Raw genomic sequence first — 24,252 nt, forward strand, 5'->3', positions numbered from 1 at the left:
TGTGTGGTTGGTCTGTGGAACTCCTTGCCACAGGATGTGGTGACGACATCTGGCCTGGACACCTTTAAAAAGGGATTGGACACATTTCTGGAGGAAAAATCCATTACGTGTTACAAGCCATGATGTGTATGCGCAACCTCCTGATTTTAGAAATGGGCTATGTCAGAAGGCCAGATGCAAGGGGGGGCACCAGGATGCAGGTCTCTTGTTATCTGGTGTGCTCCCTGGGGCATTTGGTGGGCCGATGTGAGATACAAGAAGCTGGACTAGATGGGCCTATGGCCTGATCCAGTGGGGCTGTTCTTATGTTCTTATGTGTATGCACGCACACACACACACACACACAGATAACTTCATGCAACTGAGGGCCCAATCCTACCCAATTTTCCAGTGCCGGTGTAGCTGTGCCAATAGGTCATGCACTGCATCTTGTGGTAGGGCAGCAGTCACAGAGGCCCCCTTAAGGTATGGGAACATTTGTTCCCTTACTTTGGGGCTGCATTGTGGCTGGACCAGCGCTGGAAAATTGGATAGGATTGGGCCCTTAGGCTGCAATCCTATGCACACTTTCCTGGGAGTAAGCCCCACTGAACTCAATTGGACTTCCTCCTGAGTAGACATGCATAGGGTTGGGCTGTTGGTGAGCTGTCCTGGCACGTCCAAATGGCCTGACTCAGCCCCAGCAAAGTCAATGTCGTGCCCTGCTGGTGCAGCTGAAAAGTCATGGGACGAAGCTCAGTTGCATCAGGCGATCACCCTGGACAGCGATCTGTTTCCAGCCTGTGTCATCAGCATTCCAGGGATTTCCCCAGACCCAGACAGTTTGTCTCGAAGAGCGGAAAGTAAACAGAGGAAATCCCCATCCAATCAGATTAAAAATCTTAGCGTCCGATTGGCTCTGAAATGCGTATGTCAAGTATATCTAATTTCTTATTGGCCCTCAGGAAAACAGGCCAGCCTTCTTTCTTACACCCGCCATCTTCTGTCGTCACCGGCTAAGTGATTGGGGCAGCGTCTGCCACCGCCTCTTCTTTAAATCTTCATCACGATTGGCGACGAGCTTTGTTTGTCATCGCTTCTTCTCTGCCATTGGTCGAAAAGTAGTGATGTAAGCGGGCCCCGACTTCAGACTGTATTAAGAGGGAGCCAGCAAGCGTCGCTATGCTTTCGCCTTCAGGCACCGGAACGAGTCTGAGAAGTGGGCGTGGCTTATGAATATTCATAAGCTCTGCCGCGGTTGTGATAGCAACACCGTGATTATTCACGGAGCGGTCAGGCCATTGGCGGACGCGCTCATGAATTATTAAGCAGCCTGCCGGGGGGCTGTCAGTCGGGGTTCTGCCGGTACAGTTTCCGCGCTGGTGGGCGGGGTCTATGCTAATGAGGCCGAGGAAGGAGGCCGGGGCTGTCAAGATGGCGTCGGAGCGGAGTCGCTCCCCGATGGGGGGATCGCCGGTGCCGGCCTCGATGTTCGCGCCGGAGCCCGGGACAGCGGCGGCGTCCGGTAGGACTGCCGCCGACTCGGACTGCAGTGAGGACGGCGAGGCGCTGAACGGTGAGCCCGAGCTCGACCTCACCAGCAAGGTAGGCCCGGCTATGGGTCTGGGGGGGGGGCGCTGCGGTATTGGTTATGTTTGCGGCGGGCGCCTTTGGGGGCTACTGCCCCGGAGCGAGTCTGATGGCGTTGTTTGCCTGCTATTTGTTCCAGTGGAGCGGGACGTCCCAGAGAGACTCCACACTTTGCCACGACACGTGTCTTTGCCTTGTTCACACGTTTAGAAGGGACAAGAAGACGGGTGCCAGTTTCTACCCGTGGGAGCTGTGTGTGTGGGTTTGCGGAGTCCCCAGTCAGATGTGCTTGTGCTGATCTCCGCCCCTGTGCCGCGAGCCCTGGTGTACGTGGCAGCGGATGGCTAGCGAGCTCATGAAATCGTTTGTGTAACTGATCTGTGGAACTCCCTGCCACAGGATGTGGTGATGGCTTCTGGCCTGGACGCCTTTAAAAGGGGACTGGGTGGACTTCTGGAGGAAAAGCCCATCATGGGGTTAGAAGCCATGATGAGTGTGTGTGGTGGCGTAGCTGGAGGGGGGGCAACTGGCCCCTCCCTTCAAAGCCATTCCTGGCAGGGGAGCAAAACGGAGCCACTCCATTTTGCTCCCCCCCCTGCAGGGAATGGCTCCGAAGGGAGGGGCCAGTTGCCTCCCCCTACCAGCCCAGGTGCACTGCCCCCCGTACAACTACGCTACCAAGTATGTGCAACTCCCTGATCTCAGATGGAGGCCACCTCAGAAGGCCAGGCGCAAGGGAGGGCACTAGGATGCAGGTCTCTTGTCTGCTCCTTGAGGCACCTGTTGGGTCACTGTGAGATTCAGGAAGCTGAACTAGATGGGACTTTGGCCTGATCCGGCAGGGCTCTTCTTATGGTCTTATGCCAGTTAACAACACAATCTTCCTATGTGTGTCTACACAGCCATAAGTCGCATTGTGTTCAATGGGACATACTTTTCAGGAAAGTGTGTGTATATATAGAGCTTGGGCTCTAAGGCTTGCAGTCCCATCCACAGACTTCCTTAGGTGTAAACTAAGGACTATACTAAGGTGTAAACTCATGAACTATAATGGGGCTTATTTCTGAGTAGGCATGCATAGGATTGGGCTAACAGTCTGCCACCTCAAGAGTAGCAGAAGCTCAGGGCACCTTCAAGCAGTGGGTCTTCAGCCTTTTTGTGCCACTACCCAATATATAAATAATGAGACTGGGGCTGCACCATTGATCCTGGACCCCTCCCTGGACTCTCTCCACCCTCCCCCACTGCCATTGCTGCCCAATCTCCATCCCCATAATGCACTCCCAGCACTGTTTACTGGAACCAAATATTCGTATTAGAGAGAGTAGAAAAAGTCACCATGAAGCCTGGCATTAGTGACAGTTATTTTAGCACAGTTGTTAAGAACCTAAGCAGGACTGGGACACAGTCTCCTGATACCTGAAGATGCCTCCCCCTTTACCTGGTGGTGCTCTGGTCCAGAGGTCTTCAACTTTTTTTCATTCGCACAAGTTGCTGCGACCCCACAACTGAGGCTTTGTGACCCCACTGGGGTCTCAACCCCAAAGTTGAAGAACACTGCCCTAGAGGCTTAGTACTTCTTGTGGCAATCCTACAGACCATCGTGGACTGTAGCCTGCTTTATTGGATGCATGAAGCATTCTTCCTTCACTGACTGGCATCCATTCAGAATTCTTGTTCCTCTTCCCATCATGCTTTTGATTTTGTGGGACATGAGTTGTCGTTCTCTTGGGGCTGAGGTGTTGTGAAAAAGGAGAGCCATTGTGTTCCACCGATTGCCTGCCCTACTGTGGAATCCGGAGCATGATGATTCAAAGAAAATACTGGTGGCAGTACCTGAGCTCTGAATACCTATCCACCTGCTGGGTGGTGCGTGTGATGTGAGACTTCAAACAGGCAGAATCTGAGAGAAAGGAATCAATGAGAACTGATGACAGGTCGAGTGTCTCATGCCCCCTTTCTGGCATTGTATTATTGTGATCCCTGCAGTTCGGGACAAACAGGAACCACACTGGAATACATAAAACACTGGAATACATGCTTTGCATATAATGTAACATAATGTTTTGTGCTCTTTGTTTATATTTTGCATAGCAAGTCATACAAAGCAGCAGTTGCTGCTCAATTATTTAAAGATTTTTTTAAATGAACTTTTTTGTGTGCTATTCTTTTGCTGCCATTCAGCAGCTCTGTTGCTAAGCCCTTTCTTTTTTGAAATTGGTTTTAAATGCTGTGGCCTCTGATTGCAATTACATTGCCAACTGTTTCTTTCATCAGTAACTGAGAAGCAGTCTAAACTTAACCTCTTTTGGAGTGGAGTCAAGCAACTTTTTGATGACCTAGCTGACAGGGAAAAAGTTCAGAAGGAAGTTGAGATAATTGATTATTTTTCAGAAATCCTTATCTAATGCAGGTGATTTGGGCTGCAATCCTGTGTACACTTTCCTGGAAGTAAGCTCCATGGAACACAATGGGACTTAATTCTGATAAGACATGCATAGGATTGTGCTGTTGGTCTGTCCCGTCCCATCCCCCCTCGTCAACAAGTTTAACATGACTATCTGTTCTGATCTCTGTTCAGCTAGTAATGGTGAGTCCAACATCAGAACAGTATGATAGCTTACTCCAGCAGATGTGGGAGAGGATGGATGAAGGCTGTGGGGAGACCATCTATGTCATTGGACAAGGATCCGGTGAGCAGAGCTTTCTTTTTGTATTACAGCAGAAATTTCAGAAGTTGATTCAACCAAAGTGGCTATTGCTTGAAATAGGTGTTTAGGAGTGGAGTTGTTCATACTTGATGTCTGGTTTAAAAAGCTTAGTACAACAAAGGGTGCAATCCTAACCAACTTTCCAGCACTGGCCTAGCTGCAATGCAACCCCAAGGTGAGGTAACAAACATGCCTTTACCTTGAGGAGGACCCCTTGACTGCCTCCCCACTGCAGGATACAGTGCATGCCACATTGGCACAGCTATGTCAGTGCTGGAAAGTTGGTTAGGATTGTGCCCAAATTCATTTAACTCTCTCCGTGTGCAACTAATGTTTTGAAGCATATTAGCCAATAACTATCTCATAATCACTGATATTTTCAATAAACAATTTCAGCCTTTGTTTTGAATGAGTAGGAGTGCTTATATGGTCTTAATATAATTGAGCTAGTGGTCAAGGCTATGTGTCCCTTGTGTACCAGGGTTTCTCAACTTTTGAATAGGTGAACCTTCACATGGTTCATCTATTCAGAATACCACTGGAATGGCAATAACATCATTGCCAGTTACTTCTGGGTTGGGAGGCCAGATGCCACGTGACAAACACCAGTAAGAGGCTCGGGGTAGACGGGAGGGCTTTTTCAAGCAGGAGCTCTGTCTGCCAAGCCGAGCCTCTTACTGCTCTTTGTTGTGACATGTTCCTGACCTCGCTGCTGGGTTACAGGTGTCCAGTAGTCTCATGAGTAGAATCAAACACCACCTCAAGTACCATTGGTGGTTCCCATACCACTGGTTGAGAAACACTACTATACTGTGGAGGTCTTGTGCCTTTGTTTCCTTCATCTGTAAAATGGCCTATGTAATTGCTTGGAGTTTCGTAGATGATCAGGTTAAAAATGTTCACAATTTCCATGTATAATTCCTTGCAGTGGAACAGGTATACTTTTCTTCTCCCACTGGAATGTGAAAGAAAAAAAAACTTGCCCTTTTAAGTGAATGAAGGTTTTCATTTTGGTTCTGTTGGCTTCCTTGATGTCAATAGCTTCAAAATTCAAAGAAATGAAGAAAAAGCAACTGAATAAAACCTTTGGTGTTTCAGCTACAGTGGGAGTACACATGTCTCTTGACATATGAACATCTGATATGCTAGTGAGACTGTTCTGGTTCCTAATCTGTGCATGTGTATCAGAAGGACATCTGACCAAATCTATAATTCTGCCCATTGTTCCAGCATAAATACTAGCACCAAAATTTAATGGGTAAGAAGAAATGACTAGAGAAGAAGCTGTCATTGCACTTGCTGTTTCATCGTCAAAAAATGGTGTTGGGGAGAGGTAGCTGAGAGTAGGAATTGGGAGAGCATTGAACTGCAGTAAATTCTTCTCCTTCTTTCAGAGTTTCCCCCTCCTTGTGGTACAAGATCTATATTTTCAAACCTGGGAAAACGGTTGAATGAACAGCTAAATGTTAGCATGTGGAATAAAACAGCAGTCTCTGTTGGACTTTCCATGGCTTTGTTTGTGTGCCTTACTGGGTGCATGTTAAAATCTGTTTTTCCTATATTGGCATTTTTAAAGTGTGAAGTCCCCCTTCAGTGTTAAGGAGGGGGTTGTATTAATTAGTACAGGTATCTCCTTTTTTGTCCCACTGTAAGCATCTGATCCTCTTCTTTTTTTTTTCCTCCCCCCCTTCAATCCCCCATCAGATGGAACTGAATATGGACTCAGTGATGCCGACATGGAAGCTTCCTATGCTACTGTGAAGAGCATGGCAGAGCAAATAGAAGCAGATGTGATTCTCTTACGGGAGCACCAGGAGGCAGGAGGCAAAGTTCGTGACTATCTAGTCCGGAAGCGTGTGGGTGACAATGATTTCTTGGAGGTCAGGTAAGAAGATAGGTGGAGGCAGTCTTAGTCAGCAGGACATCCACTCCTGTGTTTGGGTAGTGATGGGGAGCTGGTAACGCTGGTTTCTCTTTGGGAGTGACCTTGTGCCTCCTTGCTAATTAAATTTTTTCTTTCTTCTGTATCTTGTATCTGGAGCTTAAGATCTTGAGTGCATCCTGGGATCATCAACTGGTGCTCAAGTGGAAAGCTTCCTACTTTAGTATTTGTGGGTTTGTAGTGCTGCAGATAGTGTCCTTTGTATTCTGCAGTCAGTGGAAATTTCATCACTGCCTCCTCGTACTCTATAGTAAGTTCTTGTTGAGGTCTGGATGTTGGATATCTGGATTAAATTGTCTCATGAACATGGCATTTGGTGTCTGGGATAGAAGGTTAATTTAGCATTTTTGGTAACATTCTCCCAATAGGTGTTTAATCGTTTTTGTACCTACGTTTTTGTACCTTTTTATCCAGAATTGGAAACTTGCTAGGTAACTCAATTTTTCAGACTAAAAATATGGTGCTGGTGCCAACAATTCCTACTTTTTTCTTATTCCTACTCAAGATCTGGTACACAAGCTTTTATTCTTTGTGTGTTTTTTTTAAATCCTAGCTCCTGAAATTTTGATTCTGGCACTTAAGAACTGGAAATATTTTCCATACTTCTACAATTCAGAGTCGATCCTGGCCCCGTGCTGCCTGGGGCCAAGACTGCAAAATGCTGCCTTCTCACAGAGAAAAATGCTGCCCCCCTCCACCGGTTGCATCTGGAGGCCTTCTGAGGCATCTGGAGGCCTTTCCCCAAGAAACAGGAAGTAATGTTTTAAAGCCTTCCAGAGGCCTTAGAAGGCTTTCAGAGGGCTGGCCCTCAGAAAACCTCCAGGCAGGGAGGCATCCAGTGCTATTCCCCCCCACTCAAGCCATGCTGCTCAGGAGCACTTGCACCTGTGGATCCCCCCTACGTACACCATTGATTCTAAGCAAAGATAATATAGATCTGCCTTAAACATTTTCTTCAGTTCATGGCTGGTGAATAGTCTCCTAGTGCAGGGGTATCCAAAGTTTTTTGCAGGAGGGCCACATCAGCTTTCTGACACTGTGTCAGGGGCCAGGGGAAAAAAGAATTAATTTACATTTAAAATTTGAATAAATTTACATAAGTTTACATAAATGAATATATTAAAGATGAACTTATATGAACGAATGAAGGTCTTGCAATAGCTCAATGCCTATAAAAGGACTTGCACAAAGCAAGGCTGACCTTTCCTTTGCTGCTGCTGCTGCATCACAGATGTGAAAGAGCAAGCAGTGGAGGGAGCTCTCATCCCACAGCTCACACGAGAGGTCAAACAGTCGCCCTCACGCTGAGAGAAGTTGCGTTGGGCCACTGCGGGCTTCAACAAAGCTCCAGAGGGCCAGAGGCTCATTGGAGACTGGGGGCTCCCTGAGGGCTGCATTGAGAGGCCTTGAGGGCCGCAAGTGGCCCGAGGGCCGGGGTTTGGGCACCCCTGTCCTAGTGTGTAGATTTAACATTGGCTTATGCATTGTCCCTCCTTTTCATGGAGAATGTTATGTGATCAATGTGTCTGCATGATGTTTGTGCTATTAAAAAAAACTCGAAACCCAGTATGGATGGGTTGAGTAGGTGCACACACACACACACTCACTGCAGGCACTCTCCTATAAGTCAACCCCACAGATAAGTCGAGGGCAGGTTTTGAGCCTCGGATAAGTTGGGGGTTAAACTTAAGGGGGTGTCTGACTATAATTTTGTCTGATTTTTACCTGAGACCAGATCCTGAAAAATAACCTACCACTAAATGTTACCTAAGAACTGTAGTCTCTAATTTATTAAAAAATATAGTCAAAGATCATAAGATACATTTTTATTCTTTTTAAAATTCTGGTCTTCAGCACCTTTTTGTAAACACTATCAGAGTAAGTGCACTGTAAACTACATACCGTAAAACAGTGGTTCCCAACCTGGTATTCACGTACTCCCAGGGACACTCAACAGGACCTTTAGGGGTACTTGAAAAGAATGGCAGAAAAAGCAGGCCATGCTCCAGAATGCCTTGCAAGGCATTCCTGCCTTGCAAGGACCAGCAAGGCAGGAAGGGAGGTAGCTAGTTGGCTGTGAAAGCCCCACCAATAGCTAGTTTTTGATCATCAATTCATCTATGAACCAGTGATTGAAAACCAGCACAGTAAAAAAGCTGAAACATAATATGGAAAGTGATCAGTCACCCAGAATTTCTCAGCACACTTCTGGTGCAAAACAGTGCAAAGGCAGAGTCTTCTTCAAAAAGATAAAAAGAGAAAACACTGTGATGCATACATGAAGTCTGGGTTTTCATAGAGAAGAGATGAAGGCTTGTATTATTACAAACATTTTGCTGATATGGAGGGTACAATTTACTATTACCAAGGGATATGCAAGTGAAAAAGGTTGGGAACCACTGCAGGAGATCCATGAATCAAATCTGCCTTTAAGGTGGACATGAGAAGAACCATGAATCAAAGACACCTTTAAGGTGTCTGGTGTTTTAAGCCAGAAGCTCTACATACAACCCACAACCCATAACACATAACTGAGAGCGTGCAATTCAATTCACAGCAGAGAGATGAGATATTTGCAACCCTTTTTACTCAGAAGTAGACCCACTGCTTTCCATGGATGTTATTCTTAAGTAATGGTGCACTGAATTGTAGCCTGGGAAGGAGGGTCCCATCCTGGTGTTTCAAAAAACAGACCTGCTTTGCAAAGCATTTGCAAAGCAAAACCAGGCTGCAGCAGAAGGAAGGAGAATAAAAGGGTAACTTTGGCTAGAATGTCCCTGGAAAGTAACTATTGCAACTAAAGAGGTGCCTGCCTGAGCTGAGCAAGAGCTCAGCTGAGAAACAGACTGTTCAGAGTTGAAAGGCTCTGCCCTCTGATTGACCTGGAGATAAGGCGAAGTGATAATTGGAGCTTGATTACTTGGCAAAAATTTTACATACTATACATGAGTATCTACGGTACTTGTTTGTACTTGTACTTATAGGGGCATGTGTACCCATGATGGGCGAGTCTTGGGTTCCACTGCCTACAAAGTTTGCATAATAGGGGGGCTATGCAATGGCCCTTAGTTGTATCCTGGGTCTCATGATGCACCTACAAAGAACGTTTGTTTTTTGATGCTGGCTCTGTCTCTGAGGATTAACACTACAGAGATGGAAATCTTAAGGCTGGCCCATTCTCCAGAATTAGACTTGTGGTGGTTAGGAAGTTTGGGGAGCAAATCTCCTATTATACCTACCATCACATATATCCTGACTGAATCTTTGTTCAGTATGATAGTCAGCAGTATGATATTTCAATAACTTACACCATCTATATTTGATCATTATAGAAAGTATTGCTCAGTGACAAAGGGAAGCTGATCTAAGGCTCGAATTGAAGCCAAATATTCTGACAGTATGCTTTTGCTTTCCTATAGGGTAGCAGTGGTTGGCAATGTGGATGCTGGGAAGAGCACTCTGCTGGGTGTCCTCACCCATGGAGAGCTGGACAATGGGCGTGGTTTTGCACGGCAAAAGCTCTTCCGTCATAAGCATGAGATTGAGTCGGGCCGTACCAGCAGTGTGGGCAATGACATCTTGGGCTTTGACAGTGAAGGGAATGTGGTGAACAAGCCTGACAGCCACGGTGGAAGCCTGGAATGGACTAAGATCTGTGAGAAATCCACAAAAGTCATAACTTTCATTGACCTGGCAGGACATGAGAAGTACCTGAAGACGACAGTTTTTGGCATGACTGGGCACCTTCCTGATTTTTGCATGCTAATGGTAAGCTGTAGCAGGAGAGAGCGGTTGGCATCATCAGCACTTTCCCAGCATGTTTCATGTTGCAAAGTTAAAGAACCAATGAAAACATTACATGCTACAACTCCCACTATAAAACTCTGGTTCTGATTTTTAGGCATTAATTTGACAGTTATCTTAGCCATCATCTCTCCCTACCCCCAAAATAAAACTGATTCACCATTAAGATGAGCCTGCTTAATATGGATTGACACAGTCTATGTCTGTGTCAGTGCATTTGTTTCCTCTTCAAGGAGGAACAAGCTATCCTTCCATTTCCTGGTACATTTCTGTACTGATTTTGATATATGTTTAATCCACATAAGCGAAGAGAGCCCTAGGAATTATTTGTGGGCACACAGCCCAAACGCTGGGGACTTACCCATGAATGGTCTCGAGTGTAAGTTTGTGGAAGGCAGTTGCCTTGCAATATAAAGCTGTACGTTGTGGGATAGCAGATAGTGCACTGCACAAAACATCTTTCCCTATATCAAAAATCTCAAAGTAGAGTCACTGATTATGATTCCTTCAAGGACCAGATACAGGTTGAACTAGCTGTCCCTGGACAAATATGCAAAGATCTTGGGGTGTGAGAAGAAACGGTTTTCCCCTTTAGAAAAGTTGATTGCGACACAATGGCTGCAATCCTAACCACACTTTCCTGGGAGTAAGCCCCATTGTACAAAATAGGACTTACTTCTGAGTACACCTGGTTTCATTACTAACCAACTTCAATATAACTTTTCTTGGGATGATTCTGTTAATAGGATTCTGGATTCCTCTTAGATCCTGCTTTTGAAATTGCCTTGGGAAATGTGTGAATAATCTGTTCTCGCTTTGTAGGCACTCTGTCAAACACTTTAGGGAAGTTATCCTAAATGTGACATGTGTTAAAAATCTGCCTTGGCCCTTATTGCATCTTAGCTCAAACCCCTTAGCCCCCGATCCTGCCTGTAACATGTGAAAGCTCCCATCCCCTTTTGGTGGGTAGGAAACATGCCTACCTAAAGCCTCCTTCTTAGCACGATCTGATTTCTAGCCCAAATCTTAGCAATGGTTTACTTGTCTATAGTTTTTTCTCTTCCTCACGGTTTGCTCTAATGCAGGTTGGCAGTAATGCTGGAATTGTTGGGATGACCAAGGAGCATCTAGGCCTGGCATTGGCACTCAACGTCCCAGTCTTTGTTGTAGTGACCAAGATTGATATGTGTCCTGCCAATATTCTCCAAGGTAAATGGATGTTGACAAAAAACTTCTCACAGCTGTTAGTGTGTGCTCTCCTGACTTGTCAGTGTGCCTTTCAATAACCTGAATAGCCATTTTAAAATATCACCCCAATTCCTGTTCTGTTTGTGTGTTCTCTTGTAGTGATTAAAAACAGAATGTATCGTTTGGTTTCTGTCTAAACAAACAGGATTTCTGTCTCATTTGGTCAGGTTTTTTCTCTGAAGGCAGCTTCCCAAACCTGTTATATCTACTGTTTTGATAACTATTATTTTGGTACAGCAAACTGTTCAAAAACAGTGTCTTGGTTGACTTTCTCCCCTCCCCAAGAGAAAAAGAACACAGCTATTCTGCATTAGTTGAGGTTTAGAGCTTTCTTCAACCTTTTTAATAAGGGCTGCAGAGGTCGATTCCAAAGATGTCTCTATTTTCAGTTTGCGTCTTGTCACCCCCATCAGACTGGTTGTGGCCACAACCATACAAGCCTCTTATATACTTTACCACAAGAATTACAGATTTCAAAAGCTGCCCCCACTCCCCTCCTGTGAATCCCCAGGGTGGGCAGTAGATAACAAGAGGTGCACTTGATTTTGGCCTGAATGGAACTGGAAGCAGAAAGCCAGGCCTTACTGGTTATTAGAAACCATGCAGTGGTTGGTTATCACACCCAACCAAAGTGTGTTGGCACCTGTTCAAGAAACACTTGGTCTGACACAGCAAGTATTGGCCTTGTTGGGACTAGCTGCCTATGAAGACAAAGGATTATTCGCAAAGTACACCCAGTGTGGACATGATAAACTGAAAACTGGACAGGAAACAGAAAGCTTGTTGTTCTTCAAATCTAACTGGAGCAGAAACGTGTCAATATCTGTTCTTGGCAACCCGTCTCTTGTGAGCTTCTCTCCAGCTTACTCCATCCTAATTACTCATGGTAATTAGCATTAACAGAAAAAGCAACTGGGTTGTTCTAGGAAAGCTCTTGTTGTCTTAAGGAACATGTGGCCCAACTTGGAATTAGAATATGAAATTCAGTGCTGCAGGGCACCAATGAAGCAAGAGGCTGACTAGAATTGGTCATCTCTGTTCAAAGCTGTGATCACCTTGCTAGCTTTTAGGCAGAACAATGAAGCTCCTGTTCTGGAGCAAAGGACATATCTTCTTATGAGGGAATTAGAGGACAGGTCCTCTCGTGGATTGAGAACTGGTTGGAGGCCAGGAAGCAGAGAGTGGGTGTCAATGGGCAATTTTCACAATGGAGAGAGGTGAAAAGCGGTGTGCCCCAAGGATTTGTCCTGGGACCGGTGCTTTTCAACCTCTTCATAAATGACCTGGAGACAGGGTTGAGCAGTGAAGTGGCTAAGTTTGCAGACGACACCAAACTTTTCCGAGTGGTAAAGACCAGAAGTGATTGTGAGGAGCTCCAGAAGGATCTCTCCAGACTGGAAGAATGGGCAGCAAAATGGCAGATGCGCTTCAATGTCAGTAAGTCATGCACATTGGGGCAAAAAATCAAAACTTTAGATATAGGCTGATGGGTTCTGAGCTGTCTGTGACAGATCAGGAGAGAGATCTTGGGGTGGTGGTGGACAGGTCGATGAAAGTGTCGACCCAATGTGCGGTGGCAGTGAAGAAGGCCAATTCTATGCTTGGGATCATTAGGAAGGGTATTGAGAACAAAACGGTTAGTATTATAATGCCGTTGTACAAATCGATGGTAAGGCCACACCTGGAGTATTGTGTCCAGTTCTGGTCGCCGCATCTCAAAAAAGACATAGTGGAAATGGAAAAGGTGCAAAAGAGAGCGACTAAGATGATTACGGGGCTGGGGCACCTTCCTTATGAGGAAAGGCTATGGCGTTTGGGCCTCTTCAGCCTAGAAAAGAGACGCTTGAGGGGGGACATGATTGAGACATACAAAATTATGCAGGGGATGGACAGAGTGGATAGGGAGATGCTCTTTACACTCACATAATACCAGAACCAGGGGACATCCACTAAAATTGAGTGTTGGGCGGGTTAGGACAGACAAAAGAAAATATTTCTTTACTCAGCGCATGGTTGGTCTGTGGAACTCCTTGCCACAGGATGTGGTGCTGGCGTCTAGCCTAGACGCCTTTAAAAGGGGATTGGACGAGTTTCTGGAGGAAAAATCCATTATGGGGTACAAGCCATGATGTGTATGCGCAACCTCCTGATTTTAGGAATGGGTTAAGTCAGAATGCCAGATGTAGGGGAGAGCACCAGGATGAGGTCTCTTGTTATCTGGTGTGCTCCCTGGGGCATTTGGTGGGCCGCTGTGAGATACAGGAAGCTGGACTAGATGGGCCTATGGCCTGATCCAGTGGGGCTGTTCTTATGTTCTTATGTTCTCTCCTACAAAAACTGTATCCTTCCAATCTTGCAGCTGGATTTTTTATATTTTTATATCCTGTATTGGGATTTTTTATTTTAAAAAATTAAATAATAGAATTTTGGAATTTGCTGCCCACCTTGGAAGTGATGCAGTGATATCTTAAGTGCTGCGTCTGTGTAAACACCTGGATTCTGTAGTAACAGGACTGGTGGTAACACCTTGGGCAGCTATTCCCCTTTACTTTGGGAGCTTACTACTCTTATGTGCCCTGGTTTCTGGGGAGAATTTAAGCTCCCAGCATCAAATATCTGGTAGGGTGGACTCTTCCATTCTTTATAACTAATTGTATAGATTTTCATTCCACCTTTTGATCTCCAAGGATGGCCCCAAAGGTGGATCACATAAATTTAAATGTACAATAAAATGATAAAAAGCACACAGTCTTTATTGTAGGGACATTGTGGAGAAAAACACCATGGGGGCAGCTGTTGGCTAGGGTGCTGCTGCTGATTTGTGAAGAATTGAAGAAATCCATGTTCACCCCCATAGTAAAAGGGAGGGGGTCACCTTGCCAAGAGTCCCCTCAAATCTGGATAGCAGTTTCAGTTGTCATAGTCAGTTTACTTGTGTTTTCCACAGTGGATTTGTGCTCAGACTGGTTCACAGAAAATAAAATGGCAATCGTCAACCTCAATACAGTCATAGATGATATAAAAATATTAGAATATATAGTGTCACAATTCAGTAACCATTAATGTAAAGCATATTGGCAAAAATTGGCATAAAACATACCAGTGGGACAATTAACAATATCTAATACCAACAATATCAGTGTTATAAGCAACTAGTTCTAACAATAAAATACTTAGGTTTTGTTAGTTTTGTTTTGGACTAACTATTCTTAGCAACAGCATTCAAACCAAGCCAGGCTACCCGTACTATATTTCTACACCTATTGAAGTTATCATAGGGTTTGGGAATCTGCCTCTTTATGTGCGAGACAATGGGTTGTATACAAAGAAAATTAGACATAACTTAGGCTCCTGTCTGCAATTCTATATGCACTTACTGGGGAGTTAGGCCCAATCCTATTCAGCCCTAGTGCTGGCGCTGGGTGATGTAAACGTGCTGTAAAGCATGTTTACACATCCTCAGAGTAGGAAGCACCAGTGCCGGGCCAGCGTGCATTGGCACTGGGCCCTGCACCAGGAGGAGGATGCCACGTGACCACCAGATGTAAGAAAGACAGTGGTGCAGCCTTTTGGGGTAGGGGGAAGAACTGGCCTGGGAGGGGAGGTGGAACCAGCAGAGGCTTCCTCTGTCAGATCTGTGTGTTGGACTGCTAAACCTAACATGGAGATTCTCTTGCCTGTTCTGGCAAAATAGCCAGTGCAGACATGAGAAGCCCCATTGCGGGGCTTGGGTCTTTCCTCGGGAACAAAAGACCCTTTCTCTTGAGGAGACCTCCGACTGCACCCAGCATCCATGGGATACAGCAGTCACCATTTTGGCACCACTGTTCCCAGTGCCTGTGGGATACAGCGGTCATCATTTTGGTGCCATTGTTCCTCCAGGTGCCAGGAACCATAGGATTGGACTGTAAGTCCCATTGAACAATTCATTCATGTGCATAGGATTACTCTACAAGTCATATTGAACTCGCCGGAATTTAAATTGACTGGATTAGTATAAGTTCCATTCATTTCAATAGGGTTTAGTCATGACAAACCTCTTTTGAAAAAGTACCCAGGTCTGCAACCAGAGTAGCTATGCAGACTGAAAATCTACTGGGTGTGATAGCTGCCTTGTCACTCTCGCTGGCAGCTTACTGCCCATGTTGTACCCATATCCTCCACAGTTCACACCTTGTAAAACATTCAGTTATTAACAAAAATCAAGTAATACAAGGTGTGAAGTGTGGATTGTGGAGGATGTGTGTACAACTTGGTCAACAAGCTGGCACAGAGTTACAAGGTGCAGAAGCCCCATGTGATACCTACGCATTCCTTGGTTAACCTTTTGTTGCCTAAGCGTGTCACTCTAGATTCTTCCTACTTTTTCTCTGCCACATTCTCTCTTGAGGCATTTTACAGGAAACCCATCTCCTTATAAATGCAAGGCAAAAACTTGTGCATTCAGTGCATCTGTATATAGCAAGGGCAGTGTGAATGTTGGCACAGATCTTCACTTCCTGAAACTTCAGGTTTCATTTATAACTTCTTGAATAGATTGTAAGCAGTAGCTGATACAGTTCTTTTGTTTGTTTTATTCCCCAAGAAACCCTGAAGCTATTACAGAGACTTCTGAAGTCCCCAGGATGCAGGAAGATCCCTGTCCTAGTCCAGAGCAAGGATGATGTCATTGTTACCGCCTCCAACTTCAGCTCAGAAAGGTAACAGTAATGAAAACAAACAAAACACCCTACTCAGAAATTTGGAACTGGGTTGAAGAATTTGAATGGAAGGGCTCATCTGGATGGACGATGCTTGGATTTGGCCATAAATCCTGTATAGAGGAGTGGTTCCCAAAGTCCTCCTTACTGAAGGGAGCCACGTAAGTATTTGTGGGGTTGGGGGGATTGCAGCAACGCGAGCCCCAGGATCGCGCTGCTGCTGGGGACATGAAGGAGATTTTCACTTATCTCCAGCCAGCACAGGAATCCTGGGAGGTCCGGGAGGAGGCTTTTACAAGCCTCTGTAAGTCTGTAAAAAAGAAAAAAGGGAACTTCTGGTTTTTGTGACAGAACAGGAAGTGCCCTTTTTCTTGTTTACAGACTTACAGAGGCTTGGGGAGCCCTACGGAGGGCTCCCCAGACCTCCCAGGACACCAGTGCTGGCAGCAGCAGGATCTGGCGATTGCATTGCTGCCTCCCCCCCCCCGCCCCTTAAAGGGACATAGGCCAGTGCTTCCCTGGCTGGTGGGTTGTGACCCACCAGTTTGGGAAGCACTGGTATAGAGAATGTTGCTAGCTGTGATGTAAAAAGGGTGTGCAATAGAAATGAATTACATTTACAGGTTAGGTGGGACAGATCCTGGGTGGCTGAAAATTGTGGCTTCAGTTTTGTAGTACTGGTGCCAGACATTAAAGGCAGTTTATTTAGAACCCAAGTCTGGTATGTAAGAAGAGTCCTGCTGGTTCTTACTCAGATTCATTTTATTCAGCATCCTGCTTCCTGCAATGGTTAACTAGATGCCTCTGGAAAACCAACAAGCATGTAGGCCAAGAGTCTTTTGCTTTTGCTTCTCTGATGACTGATATTCAGAGGTGTGCTGCCCTGGAGGTCTCGTCTAGTCATTGACCAATAGGCAGTGATAGATCTATTATCCTTGAATGGAATTTGTGAATTGACAAAAGATGCCTGTACAGTTGTTTGGATAGGGCAGGGAAGAAGAGAATGGACTGGACAAATGGGCAGGTCTGGAGGAGTGTGTTGTTCCCCCAAATCTGTTTTGTTACATATAGTTTGATTTTCTTGCTAGTGAGTGGAAAGTACTGGGGTCGGACTGTAGAGAAGCTGACTTGTCGGGATGCAGCTTTATGTGTTCATAACATTATCTATTGCTCCGAATTCCTCTTTGGCATCCACAATGAATGGAAGAACGAATTCAGACAGTATGAGCAGAAGGTGGTGTGTTCAGTGGTCAGAAGCACGGAAAGAATGGGAGCTTTGCGTGTGGAGGGAATGAGCTATGGTGAATGGTGTAGGCAAGAATTCTTACTAGGTCTTGGGTCTGCTGCTGAACTCTTGCACTGGACAAAAGATTTGGATGCTGCATGTATAAATTGGAAGATCAGCCATGCTGATTGAGGACAACCCTCTGGAAGGAAGCAGTTGTATGAAGTTGATAGCATGTGCCATTTTGAGTGTAAGGGGCCTGGCCCCTCTCAGAATATCCTGCACAGCTTGTGATGACACTCAGCGTGCCAACTGGAGCATTCCCTTAATGTTCTGATGACCTCTGCTGATGGGAGGAGGGGAAAGAGAGCAAGAATGAAGGAGCTCAGATACATCTGATGTAAAAACAGGATGCAATCTAAAAGGAAGCTAACCAGTCTGATGGACTGGTTACTTGTTCTGGTATTCTCAGAAAAAGAAAGTAAAGAAGAGAGTTCTTAGTTCAGGAACAGGAGGTTCCTGAATTGAATGTCATTAGGTGACTGTTTGAAGACTAGGGGTGCTCTAACTAGGGATTCCTGAAGGTAGTTGCCTTCCAGTGCTAGCCTTTCCAAACTCAGCATGTGAGGTGTCTCTAAACCAGAGGTTTTCAGACTGGAGCATCACGATGCCCCAGCCTGAGGGCCCTGGCCTCTTTGCCCTTAAGAGGCGGGGGCAGCCAGGAGGCAGGGAGGAGGCAGTGGCGTGATCCCCAGGATTGTGCCACTCAGGGGGCTGCAGGGGTTCAGCTGCACTTATCAGAGCCTCCTGCAGCCTCCTAGGGATGCAGGGAGCCCTGAGAGAGCATCTGCGGGGCTCCCCCGAAGCTTCCAAAGTGAAAGTGGGGCGATCGTGCCCCACCTCCACTAAACTGGAAGTGGAGCGTGATAGCTCCACTTTCACTTCTGACGGGGGTGCAGGGACTGGGGTGCACCACTTCCAGTTTTGCAGAGGCAGAGCACAATTGCTCACTTTCACTGCTACAGACCTGGGGAGCCCTGCAGAGGCTTGTGCAGGGCTCCCCACACCCCCAGGACGCTGCTGCAAGGATCAGTGAGTGCACCCCAGTCCCTGCAGCCCCCCTGAGCAGCACGATCCTGGGGATCGTGTCCCTGCCTTCCCCCCGTCCCTGTTGCCTCCCCCTGCCTTCTCAAGGACTTACTGCGGGTTTCAAACTCCAGGAGAGTTTGAAATCCGCAGCGCTAAACAATTAAACTCTCACTAGTAGAAGAGTAATAATAACCTTCCTCTATTCTTTCTTCCTTTTAGAATGTGCCCAATATTCCAGATTTCTAACGTGACTGGTGAGAATCTGGAATTGCTTAAGATGTTCCTCAATCTCCTATCTCCACGGACCAGTTACAGGGAAGAGGAACCTGCAGAGTTCCAGATAGATGACACCTACTCTGTTCCAGTAAGGAAGGGGTGATCCTGGGAAGTCACATCTGTGATATTTCCAGGGCTACCAAAGGGGTGAGGTTGATGACTCGATGTTGCCATTCCTCTCCCAATGTGATTGACTCCGTTTCTCTTCTTCCTGGTATAGGGTGTTGGGACAGTGGTGTCTGGGACAACCCTGAGAGGCCTGATCAAGTTAAATGATACCTTGCTTCTGGGCCCAGATCCTCTGGGGAACTTCTTGCCTATTGCTGTGAAGTCAATCCACAGGAAACGCATGCCAGTGAAAGAGGTGCGGGGAGGCCAGACTGCCTCCTTTGCTTTGAAAAAGGTGCGTATGAACCTTAGTGATATATTTATTTTAAAACCTCTACATTTCCTTTTCAGGGTTTTAATACCAAAAGTGGGTATCTTATTGCCTTTCTGCTGGTTCAGTAACTGAGATGCGCATTGCTTGAAGCTGGGATAGCCAATTTTGTATTCAGCATTGCAAAGACATGGTAGAAGTAAATGCATCCTACAGTGGTGGAAACTGCTTTTTAAGGATAAAGGCATTCGTGACCTCCTCGTTTGGCAGCGAGAAGTGGAGATTTTTCACTATTGCTTAGCATGAAGTCTAGAAATCTATTTTTCCCCTTTCCCAGTTGAAGTCTAGCATTTTGATTGGGCCATGCAGGCAACACAGGTGTGTTGGAGAATGCACTTCGTCCACATCTGCAGGGTGAGCAAAGGGTGACTTGTAAGGTGGCCCAGTATCCCAATCATGCTTATCATGCCTGACACTGCCTTGAGAATAGTAATTTTGTACTGACCCCATTGAAGTTCCTTCTCATTGTGTCTTCCATCGCCTGCTTGGCACTATTGGGTTCTGGAGAATGAGCATCACATTCTGTCCCAGAGGAGACTGCATTTCAGAAGGCTCGTGCTATCTTCCATTTTTGACATACCATGGACATTTGTTGACTTAAAAGAATCTAGAGGAATGAATTGGTTTCCCTTTGTTTCCAACTTCCAGATCAAGCGCTCGTCTATCCGGAAGGGCATGGTGATGGTGTCTCCACGGCTAAATCCTCAAGCATCTTGGGAATTCGAAGCAGAAATTCTGGTGCTGCATCATCCAACCACCATCAGTCCACGCTATCAGGCAATGGGTGTGTGTGTATGTGTGTAGTTACTTTCTTGGCCACTTTTCTTCTGGCACCATTCATACTTGTCAGCACCCAGAGATGTTAGGATATTGAATGCTCTTTTGATTGCTCCTTTCACCAGGGTCTAGGCTAAAACTACTCCTCTCCACTCATATTTTCATGGGTAGATCCGAATGAGAGGGCAATATACTTTTCTCTAGTTAGTAATCTACTCCTCTTCTGCAACATTAATGCTCCCAATGACTGAAATGTCTAGTGCTGATGAATTAGATAAATCACTGCATGTAGCACAGCAGTAATCACTTGAAAACATCTGTGCTGCCAAAGTGTGTGTGGTTATTTTGAGAGCCTGTGAGAATCTTGCTGTTTGCAGTGCACTGTGGCAGCATCCGCCAGACAGCTACGATCCTCAGCATGGACAAAGACTGTCTACGCACTGGGGACAAGGCCACTGTCCACTTCCGCTTCATCAAGACCCCAGAGTATTTGCACATAGACCAGCGTCTGGTCTTCCGGGAGGGACGTACGAAAGCTGTGGGTACCATCACCAAGGTAAACAAACCTTTTGTGATATGATCGGAGGTGGGTTCCCAAAGCAAGAGGCAGGCTGTCGTATGGAGGATGGAAAAGTTGCCGAGGCTGGTGGAAGCTCATGTCTCCCTTAGCGGGAGAAGAATGCTCTTTCCTCCATCTCCCTCTTGGTCTCCCATCCTACTGGGAATAAGAGGGATAAAAAGGGAGATGCATGTGCAAGGGAGGGAGCCAACCATGTGCTTCTGTCTCCCTCCTTTGCTTGCAGCAGGTGATGTGGGAGAAGGGAGAGCTGTGCATGAGTACTTTTTTCCGATGCCCTGTTAATGTCAAAAGGAATGTTTGTGTAATCGGTTCTGGCTGGTGGTGTTGGTGTTGCTCAACTAACCATTCTGTTTCTCTGCCTTCTTCTCTGTTGGACAGTTACTCCAGACCACAAACAACTCTCCAATGAACTCCAAACCCCAGCAGATCAAGATGCAGTCCACAAAAAAAGGCCCCCTGACAAAGCGAGAGGAGGGGGGAGCCCAGGCCGGCATGGTCACAGTAAGCCCTGCAGTGGCGGATGATGCCGTTTCCGTGGGAGCAGCCCCTGCAGCCCCTTCTAGTGCTCAACAACCACAGGTATGCAGAAAGGCTTTTGCCGTGTTTCTGTCTCATTTCTAACAGATATACCCGACCACTTTGAAGTATCCCCCATTTCATAATGAAATTTAGCAGAATGCTCTTCTACTTGGCCCTCCTCCTTTTGCCTGTCTTGCTCTCTCCCTTCTGACGCCATGAAACTCGCTTCCAGGTTTTTAGCCTCTTGAGTGTGACTCTGGCACTTAGTCTTGTCTTTATTCTCAACTGTGCCTCCCTCTGCTATTGGCAATGTTATGGCACTATCCCTTTGCTTGCCTGCCTGTCTTCGTCTAGCATCTTGCGTGCCCGCTCTTCTGTGTTCTGATCACTTGTGCTTCTCTTTTCCTGCTGCTTGCCTTCAGCCTGCACTGGATGAAGAGCCCCACAACCGTGAGGGCAATAAGGTATTTCTGCATTCTCTGCTGCTTTCCCCTTATCTGCCTTGGGGAACACAGGCCACAATAGGGAGACACTTTCCTTCCCCTCACACCTAGTCTTGGAGTACAGTCTTGTGCATGCTTGCTTACACGCAAATCCCACTGTGTTCAGTGAGGTTTACTCCCTAGTAAGGTTGTTAGGAATAGCCTCAGTTATCTTTGCACAGCTGAACGTCCTTTTGAATGTCTGTTGGCTTCTTGAGCAATTTCAAAGGTGCAGATAGGCCTGGAAAAGGATATAGGCCTGCTAATTTTTTCTGCCTACTCAGACACTGTTGCAACGAATTGACCACAATGTACCTAGCAATTTCCTTCTCCCACCCATGGCCTTATGGTTAGTTGTTTCTGATTATGCCGCCTCTTCTTGTTCACTTTGGGGCAGTGCGATTCAGATGCTGTCTTGACTTCTCTTCCCTTATCTGGTTTATCTTTTTTCCCCTGCAGGCTGGAGGAGGTGGCCGACGACGTGGAGGCCAACGCCATAAAGTGAAGTCTCAAGGGGCTATTCTGACTCCTGCTGGTGGCTGCTGATCATCTTTTTATTCACCGAGGAATCCACTGTCCGCACCCACCTCTGTCTCTTAAATCCAAAAACCCAGAGCAGCATAACCAAAATCCATCCCAGCTGATCTGCTGCTGTGGAACCTTCTTCTTCTCCTAGAGGGAAGCAAATGGGGATAGGGGGGTTTGCAACTTAAGCTAGTGAAGGTGACAAAAGCACACATGGGACTGACCGACTGCCACCTTCTCCCTCTTCCCACAAACATTTTGTACGTTGTAAGCTCTTAGTCATGATTTTTATTACAGTGGATGTCTGTGTGTGCGTGTGCATGAAGAATCAGGGGAATCCAGGTATAGAGAATCAGGTACCTGCCTCCTCTTCTCTTCTCCCCACCCCATAATTTTTTTAACTAACCCACCCTGTGTTGTGTTCTGTGATCAAGAACTCCTCAAATGCCAGGCCTTTAAGAGTACAAATGTCCTTCAGGGTGGTGAAGAGGCAGCTATTTTTACCCTTTGGCAGCAACAGTGCCAAGCAAGTGTTGGGTTTTTGCTCTTGTAATGTAGCAGTGATTGCAATTGGTGATTAGCATGAAGGAAACACCCCAAACCAGCAGTATCCCAAAGGGGATTAAAATTAGATCAGATGAGTACGTTCTTTATAAGCTTGCTTTTAAAGCTTGCAGTGGTGATGGCTGCAGAAGCACTCTCCTTCCTCAAGGCAAGTCAGTTCAAGGCAGACAAGAGTTGACTTCATACAATCCTTCTTAGGTCTTGTGTTCTAAATTGATGATGTTCTAATGATCATGGATACCCCCATGTTCTGAGTGTGTGCTGTATCTGCCCTTGTCAAAACAGCTATATGTGCATTCAGATTGAAGTGGGGAGATGGTATAAGCTGGTTTTTAGGTTACTTACCTGTGTTATCCCCCCCTGGTTTCTAGATGCTCTTTAAAGGCCCCATTTCCCTCCCCTTTTTGTGATTAGAGCAAGATCAGACACTATCTATGGCAGCTGCTTCCCCTGTACTTTTGCAGTGGAAGAACATGCTTCTCTTCTCACATTAGAGAAATGGGTGTTGTGACTTCTAACTGAAGAATTGCCCTTTAATATTAGAAACCAGGGGCCCAATGCTAATCAGCTTTCCAGCACCAACGCAGCTGTAGTGCAGCCCTGAGGTAAGGGGACAAACATTCCCTTACCTTGAAGAGGCCTCCAGGACTGTCCCCTCGCAGCAGGCTGCAGCACACACCTTATTGGCACAGCTGCATCAGTGCTGGAAAGTTGGCTGGAATTGGGCTGGAGGTTCTCTGTTTACCTCCCCCCCCCACCCTTGTTTCAACCTTTTCTCTGAACCTTAACTGTGCCATGGCAGTAATGGGGACTTGGGACTGTCTTTGCCAAAACAGGCAGGGGCTAACTGGAACCAGCTTTGAGCTGTGCTTTCAGATTTGGACACGTGGTTGGATTTTTTAATCTTTGATAGAAAACATTTTCAGCTTCAAGACAGTCATTCTGAACTTTAAAACAAACAAAAATCACCAGCATCATGGTTTCACTAAAAAAAAAAAAGGTTCATAGTTCACTGGTTTGTGACTTATCTTTATCTTCATGTTGTGGCCCAGTTTTTTCCACACTAACCGGTTTTTTGGTGACCGAGTTCCTTGGAAGTTAAGAGTGAACATGGAGAGCAGTACATCTGTTTCTTCTTTTTCATTGGCTTGAACTCTGTTCTACATAGCTACAGTATTAAGAACACCCTCAAAGGAGGAGCAGGGTGTGGACTACAGCTAGTGCAGGATGGAGGCCTGCAATGCTCGGTGCCTTTGGCCCTGCTGTGGTATCAACTCTCACATCCATCTCATCAGAGGCCTGTGTGGTGTCTCTTCTTCCCACCCTTCATTCCTTAGTTCTGAAAGAGGGCTGTGCAGTGCTGAAGATTCCTCCCCCCCCCCCAAAGTCACACAGTGCTGTGTTCTATTTTGTGACCAGCATTAAAAATAAACAACTGAGGCTGGCATGATGTAAAAAAATTAAAAAAAAAAGTTTGTTCAAAGTTTAAACAGAAATGGCTTGTTGCTTTAAGTTCTTCCAACTGGGCAAAGGTATCGCTTGGCACTGTTTGCTTGTAAAAGGGTGCAGAACCGTTCATGTGGAATGAGTCCTGAGAAAAGCCAAGGTGTTCAAGGGCTGGGCTGACTCTCCTTCACATCCCAATAGGGGTAACACAGGGCAAAAAAACAATATTCACGTGTGGGTGGTGTTTCTACGCATTGTTTTAATGGGAATGGGCATTTTAAGATGAGATGTTGGCCTGATGGCTTTACCCGTGAGGAGTACATTGTTCCTTCCCCTGAAAACTGAACCTCATGAAT

General features: G+C 46.1%; 1 protein-coding gene across 2 annotated transcripts; it reads left to right on the forward strand.

Annotated features, from left to right (window-relative positions):
* The first annotated feature begins 1,300 nt into the window (after window positions 1–1,300).
* Window positions 1,301–23,946, forward strand: GTPBP1 (GTP binding protein 1). 2 transcript variants are annotated; one of them, XM_066633940.1, is made up of 13 exons: window positions 1,392–1,584; window positions 4,151–4,262; window positions 5,985–6,165; window positions 9,642–9,990; window positions 11,112–11,235; window positions 15,860–15,974; window positions 18,508–18,652; window positions 18,785–18,967; window positions 19,652–19,787; window positions 20,158–20,336; window positions 20,739–20,939; window positions 21,302–21,343; window positions 21,821–23,946. In XM_066633940.1, exons 1-13 carry the CDS (start codon window positions 1,414–1,416, stop codon window positions 21,905–21,907), a joined length of 2,025 nt encoding a protein of 674 aa, XP_066490037.1. In that variant the 5' UTR covers window positions 1,392–1,413; the 3' UTR covers window positions 21,908–23,946. The 2 variants fall into 2 exon arrangements, with proteins under 2 accessions (XP_066490036.1, XP_066490037.1); XM_066633939.1 differs by lacking the exon at window positions 21,302–21,343 and having other exon boundaries at window positions 1,301–1,584.
* The last annotated feature ends 306 nt before the right edge of the window (window positions 23,947–24,252 follow it).

The sequence above is a fragment of the Tiliqua scincoides genome, chromosome 7, assembly GCF_035046505.1.
Source record: "Tiliqua scincoides isolate rTilSci1 chromosome 7, rTilSci1.hap2, whole genome shotgun sequence".
Taxonomy (NCBI): Eukaryota; Metazoa; Chordata; class Lepidosauria; order Squamata; family Scincidae; genus Tiliqua; species Tiliqua scincoides.

Excerpts from the sequence above, each read along its gene's own strand:
- GTPBP1 (XM_066633940.1), top strand. The coding sequence starts at position 1,414 with ATGGCGTCGGAGCGGAGTCGCTCCCCGATGGGGGGATCGCCGGTGCCG. Across the intron at positions 6,166-9,641 it reads AATGATTTCTTGGAGGTCAG|GGTAGCAGTGGTTGGCAATG; the intron begins GTAAGAAGATAG and ends GCTTTCCTATAG. Across the intron at positions 20,337-20,738 it reads CTGTGGGTACCATCACCAAG|TTACTCCAGACCACAAACAA; the intron begins GTAAACAAACCT and ends TCTGTTGGACAG.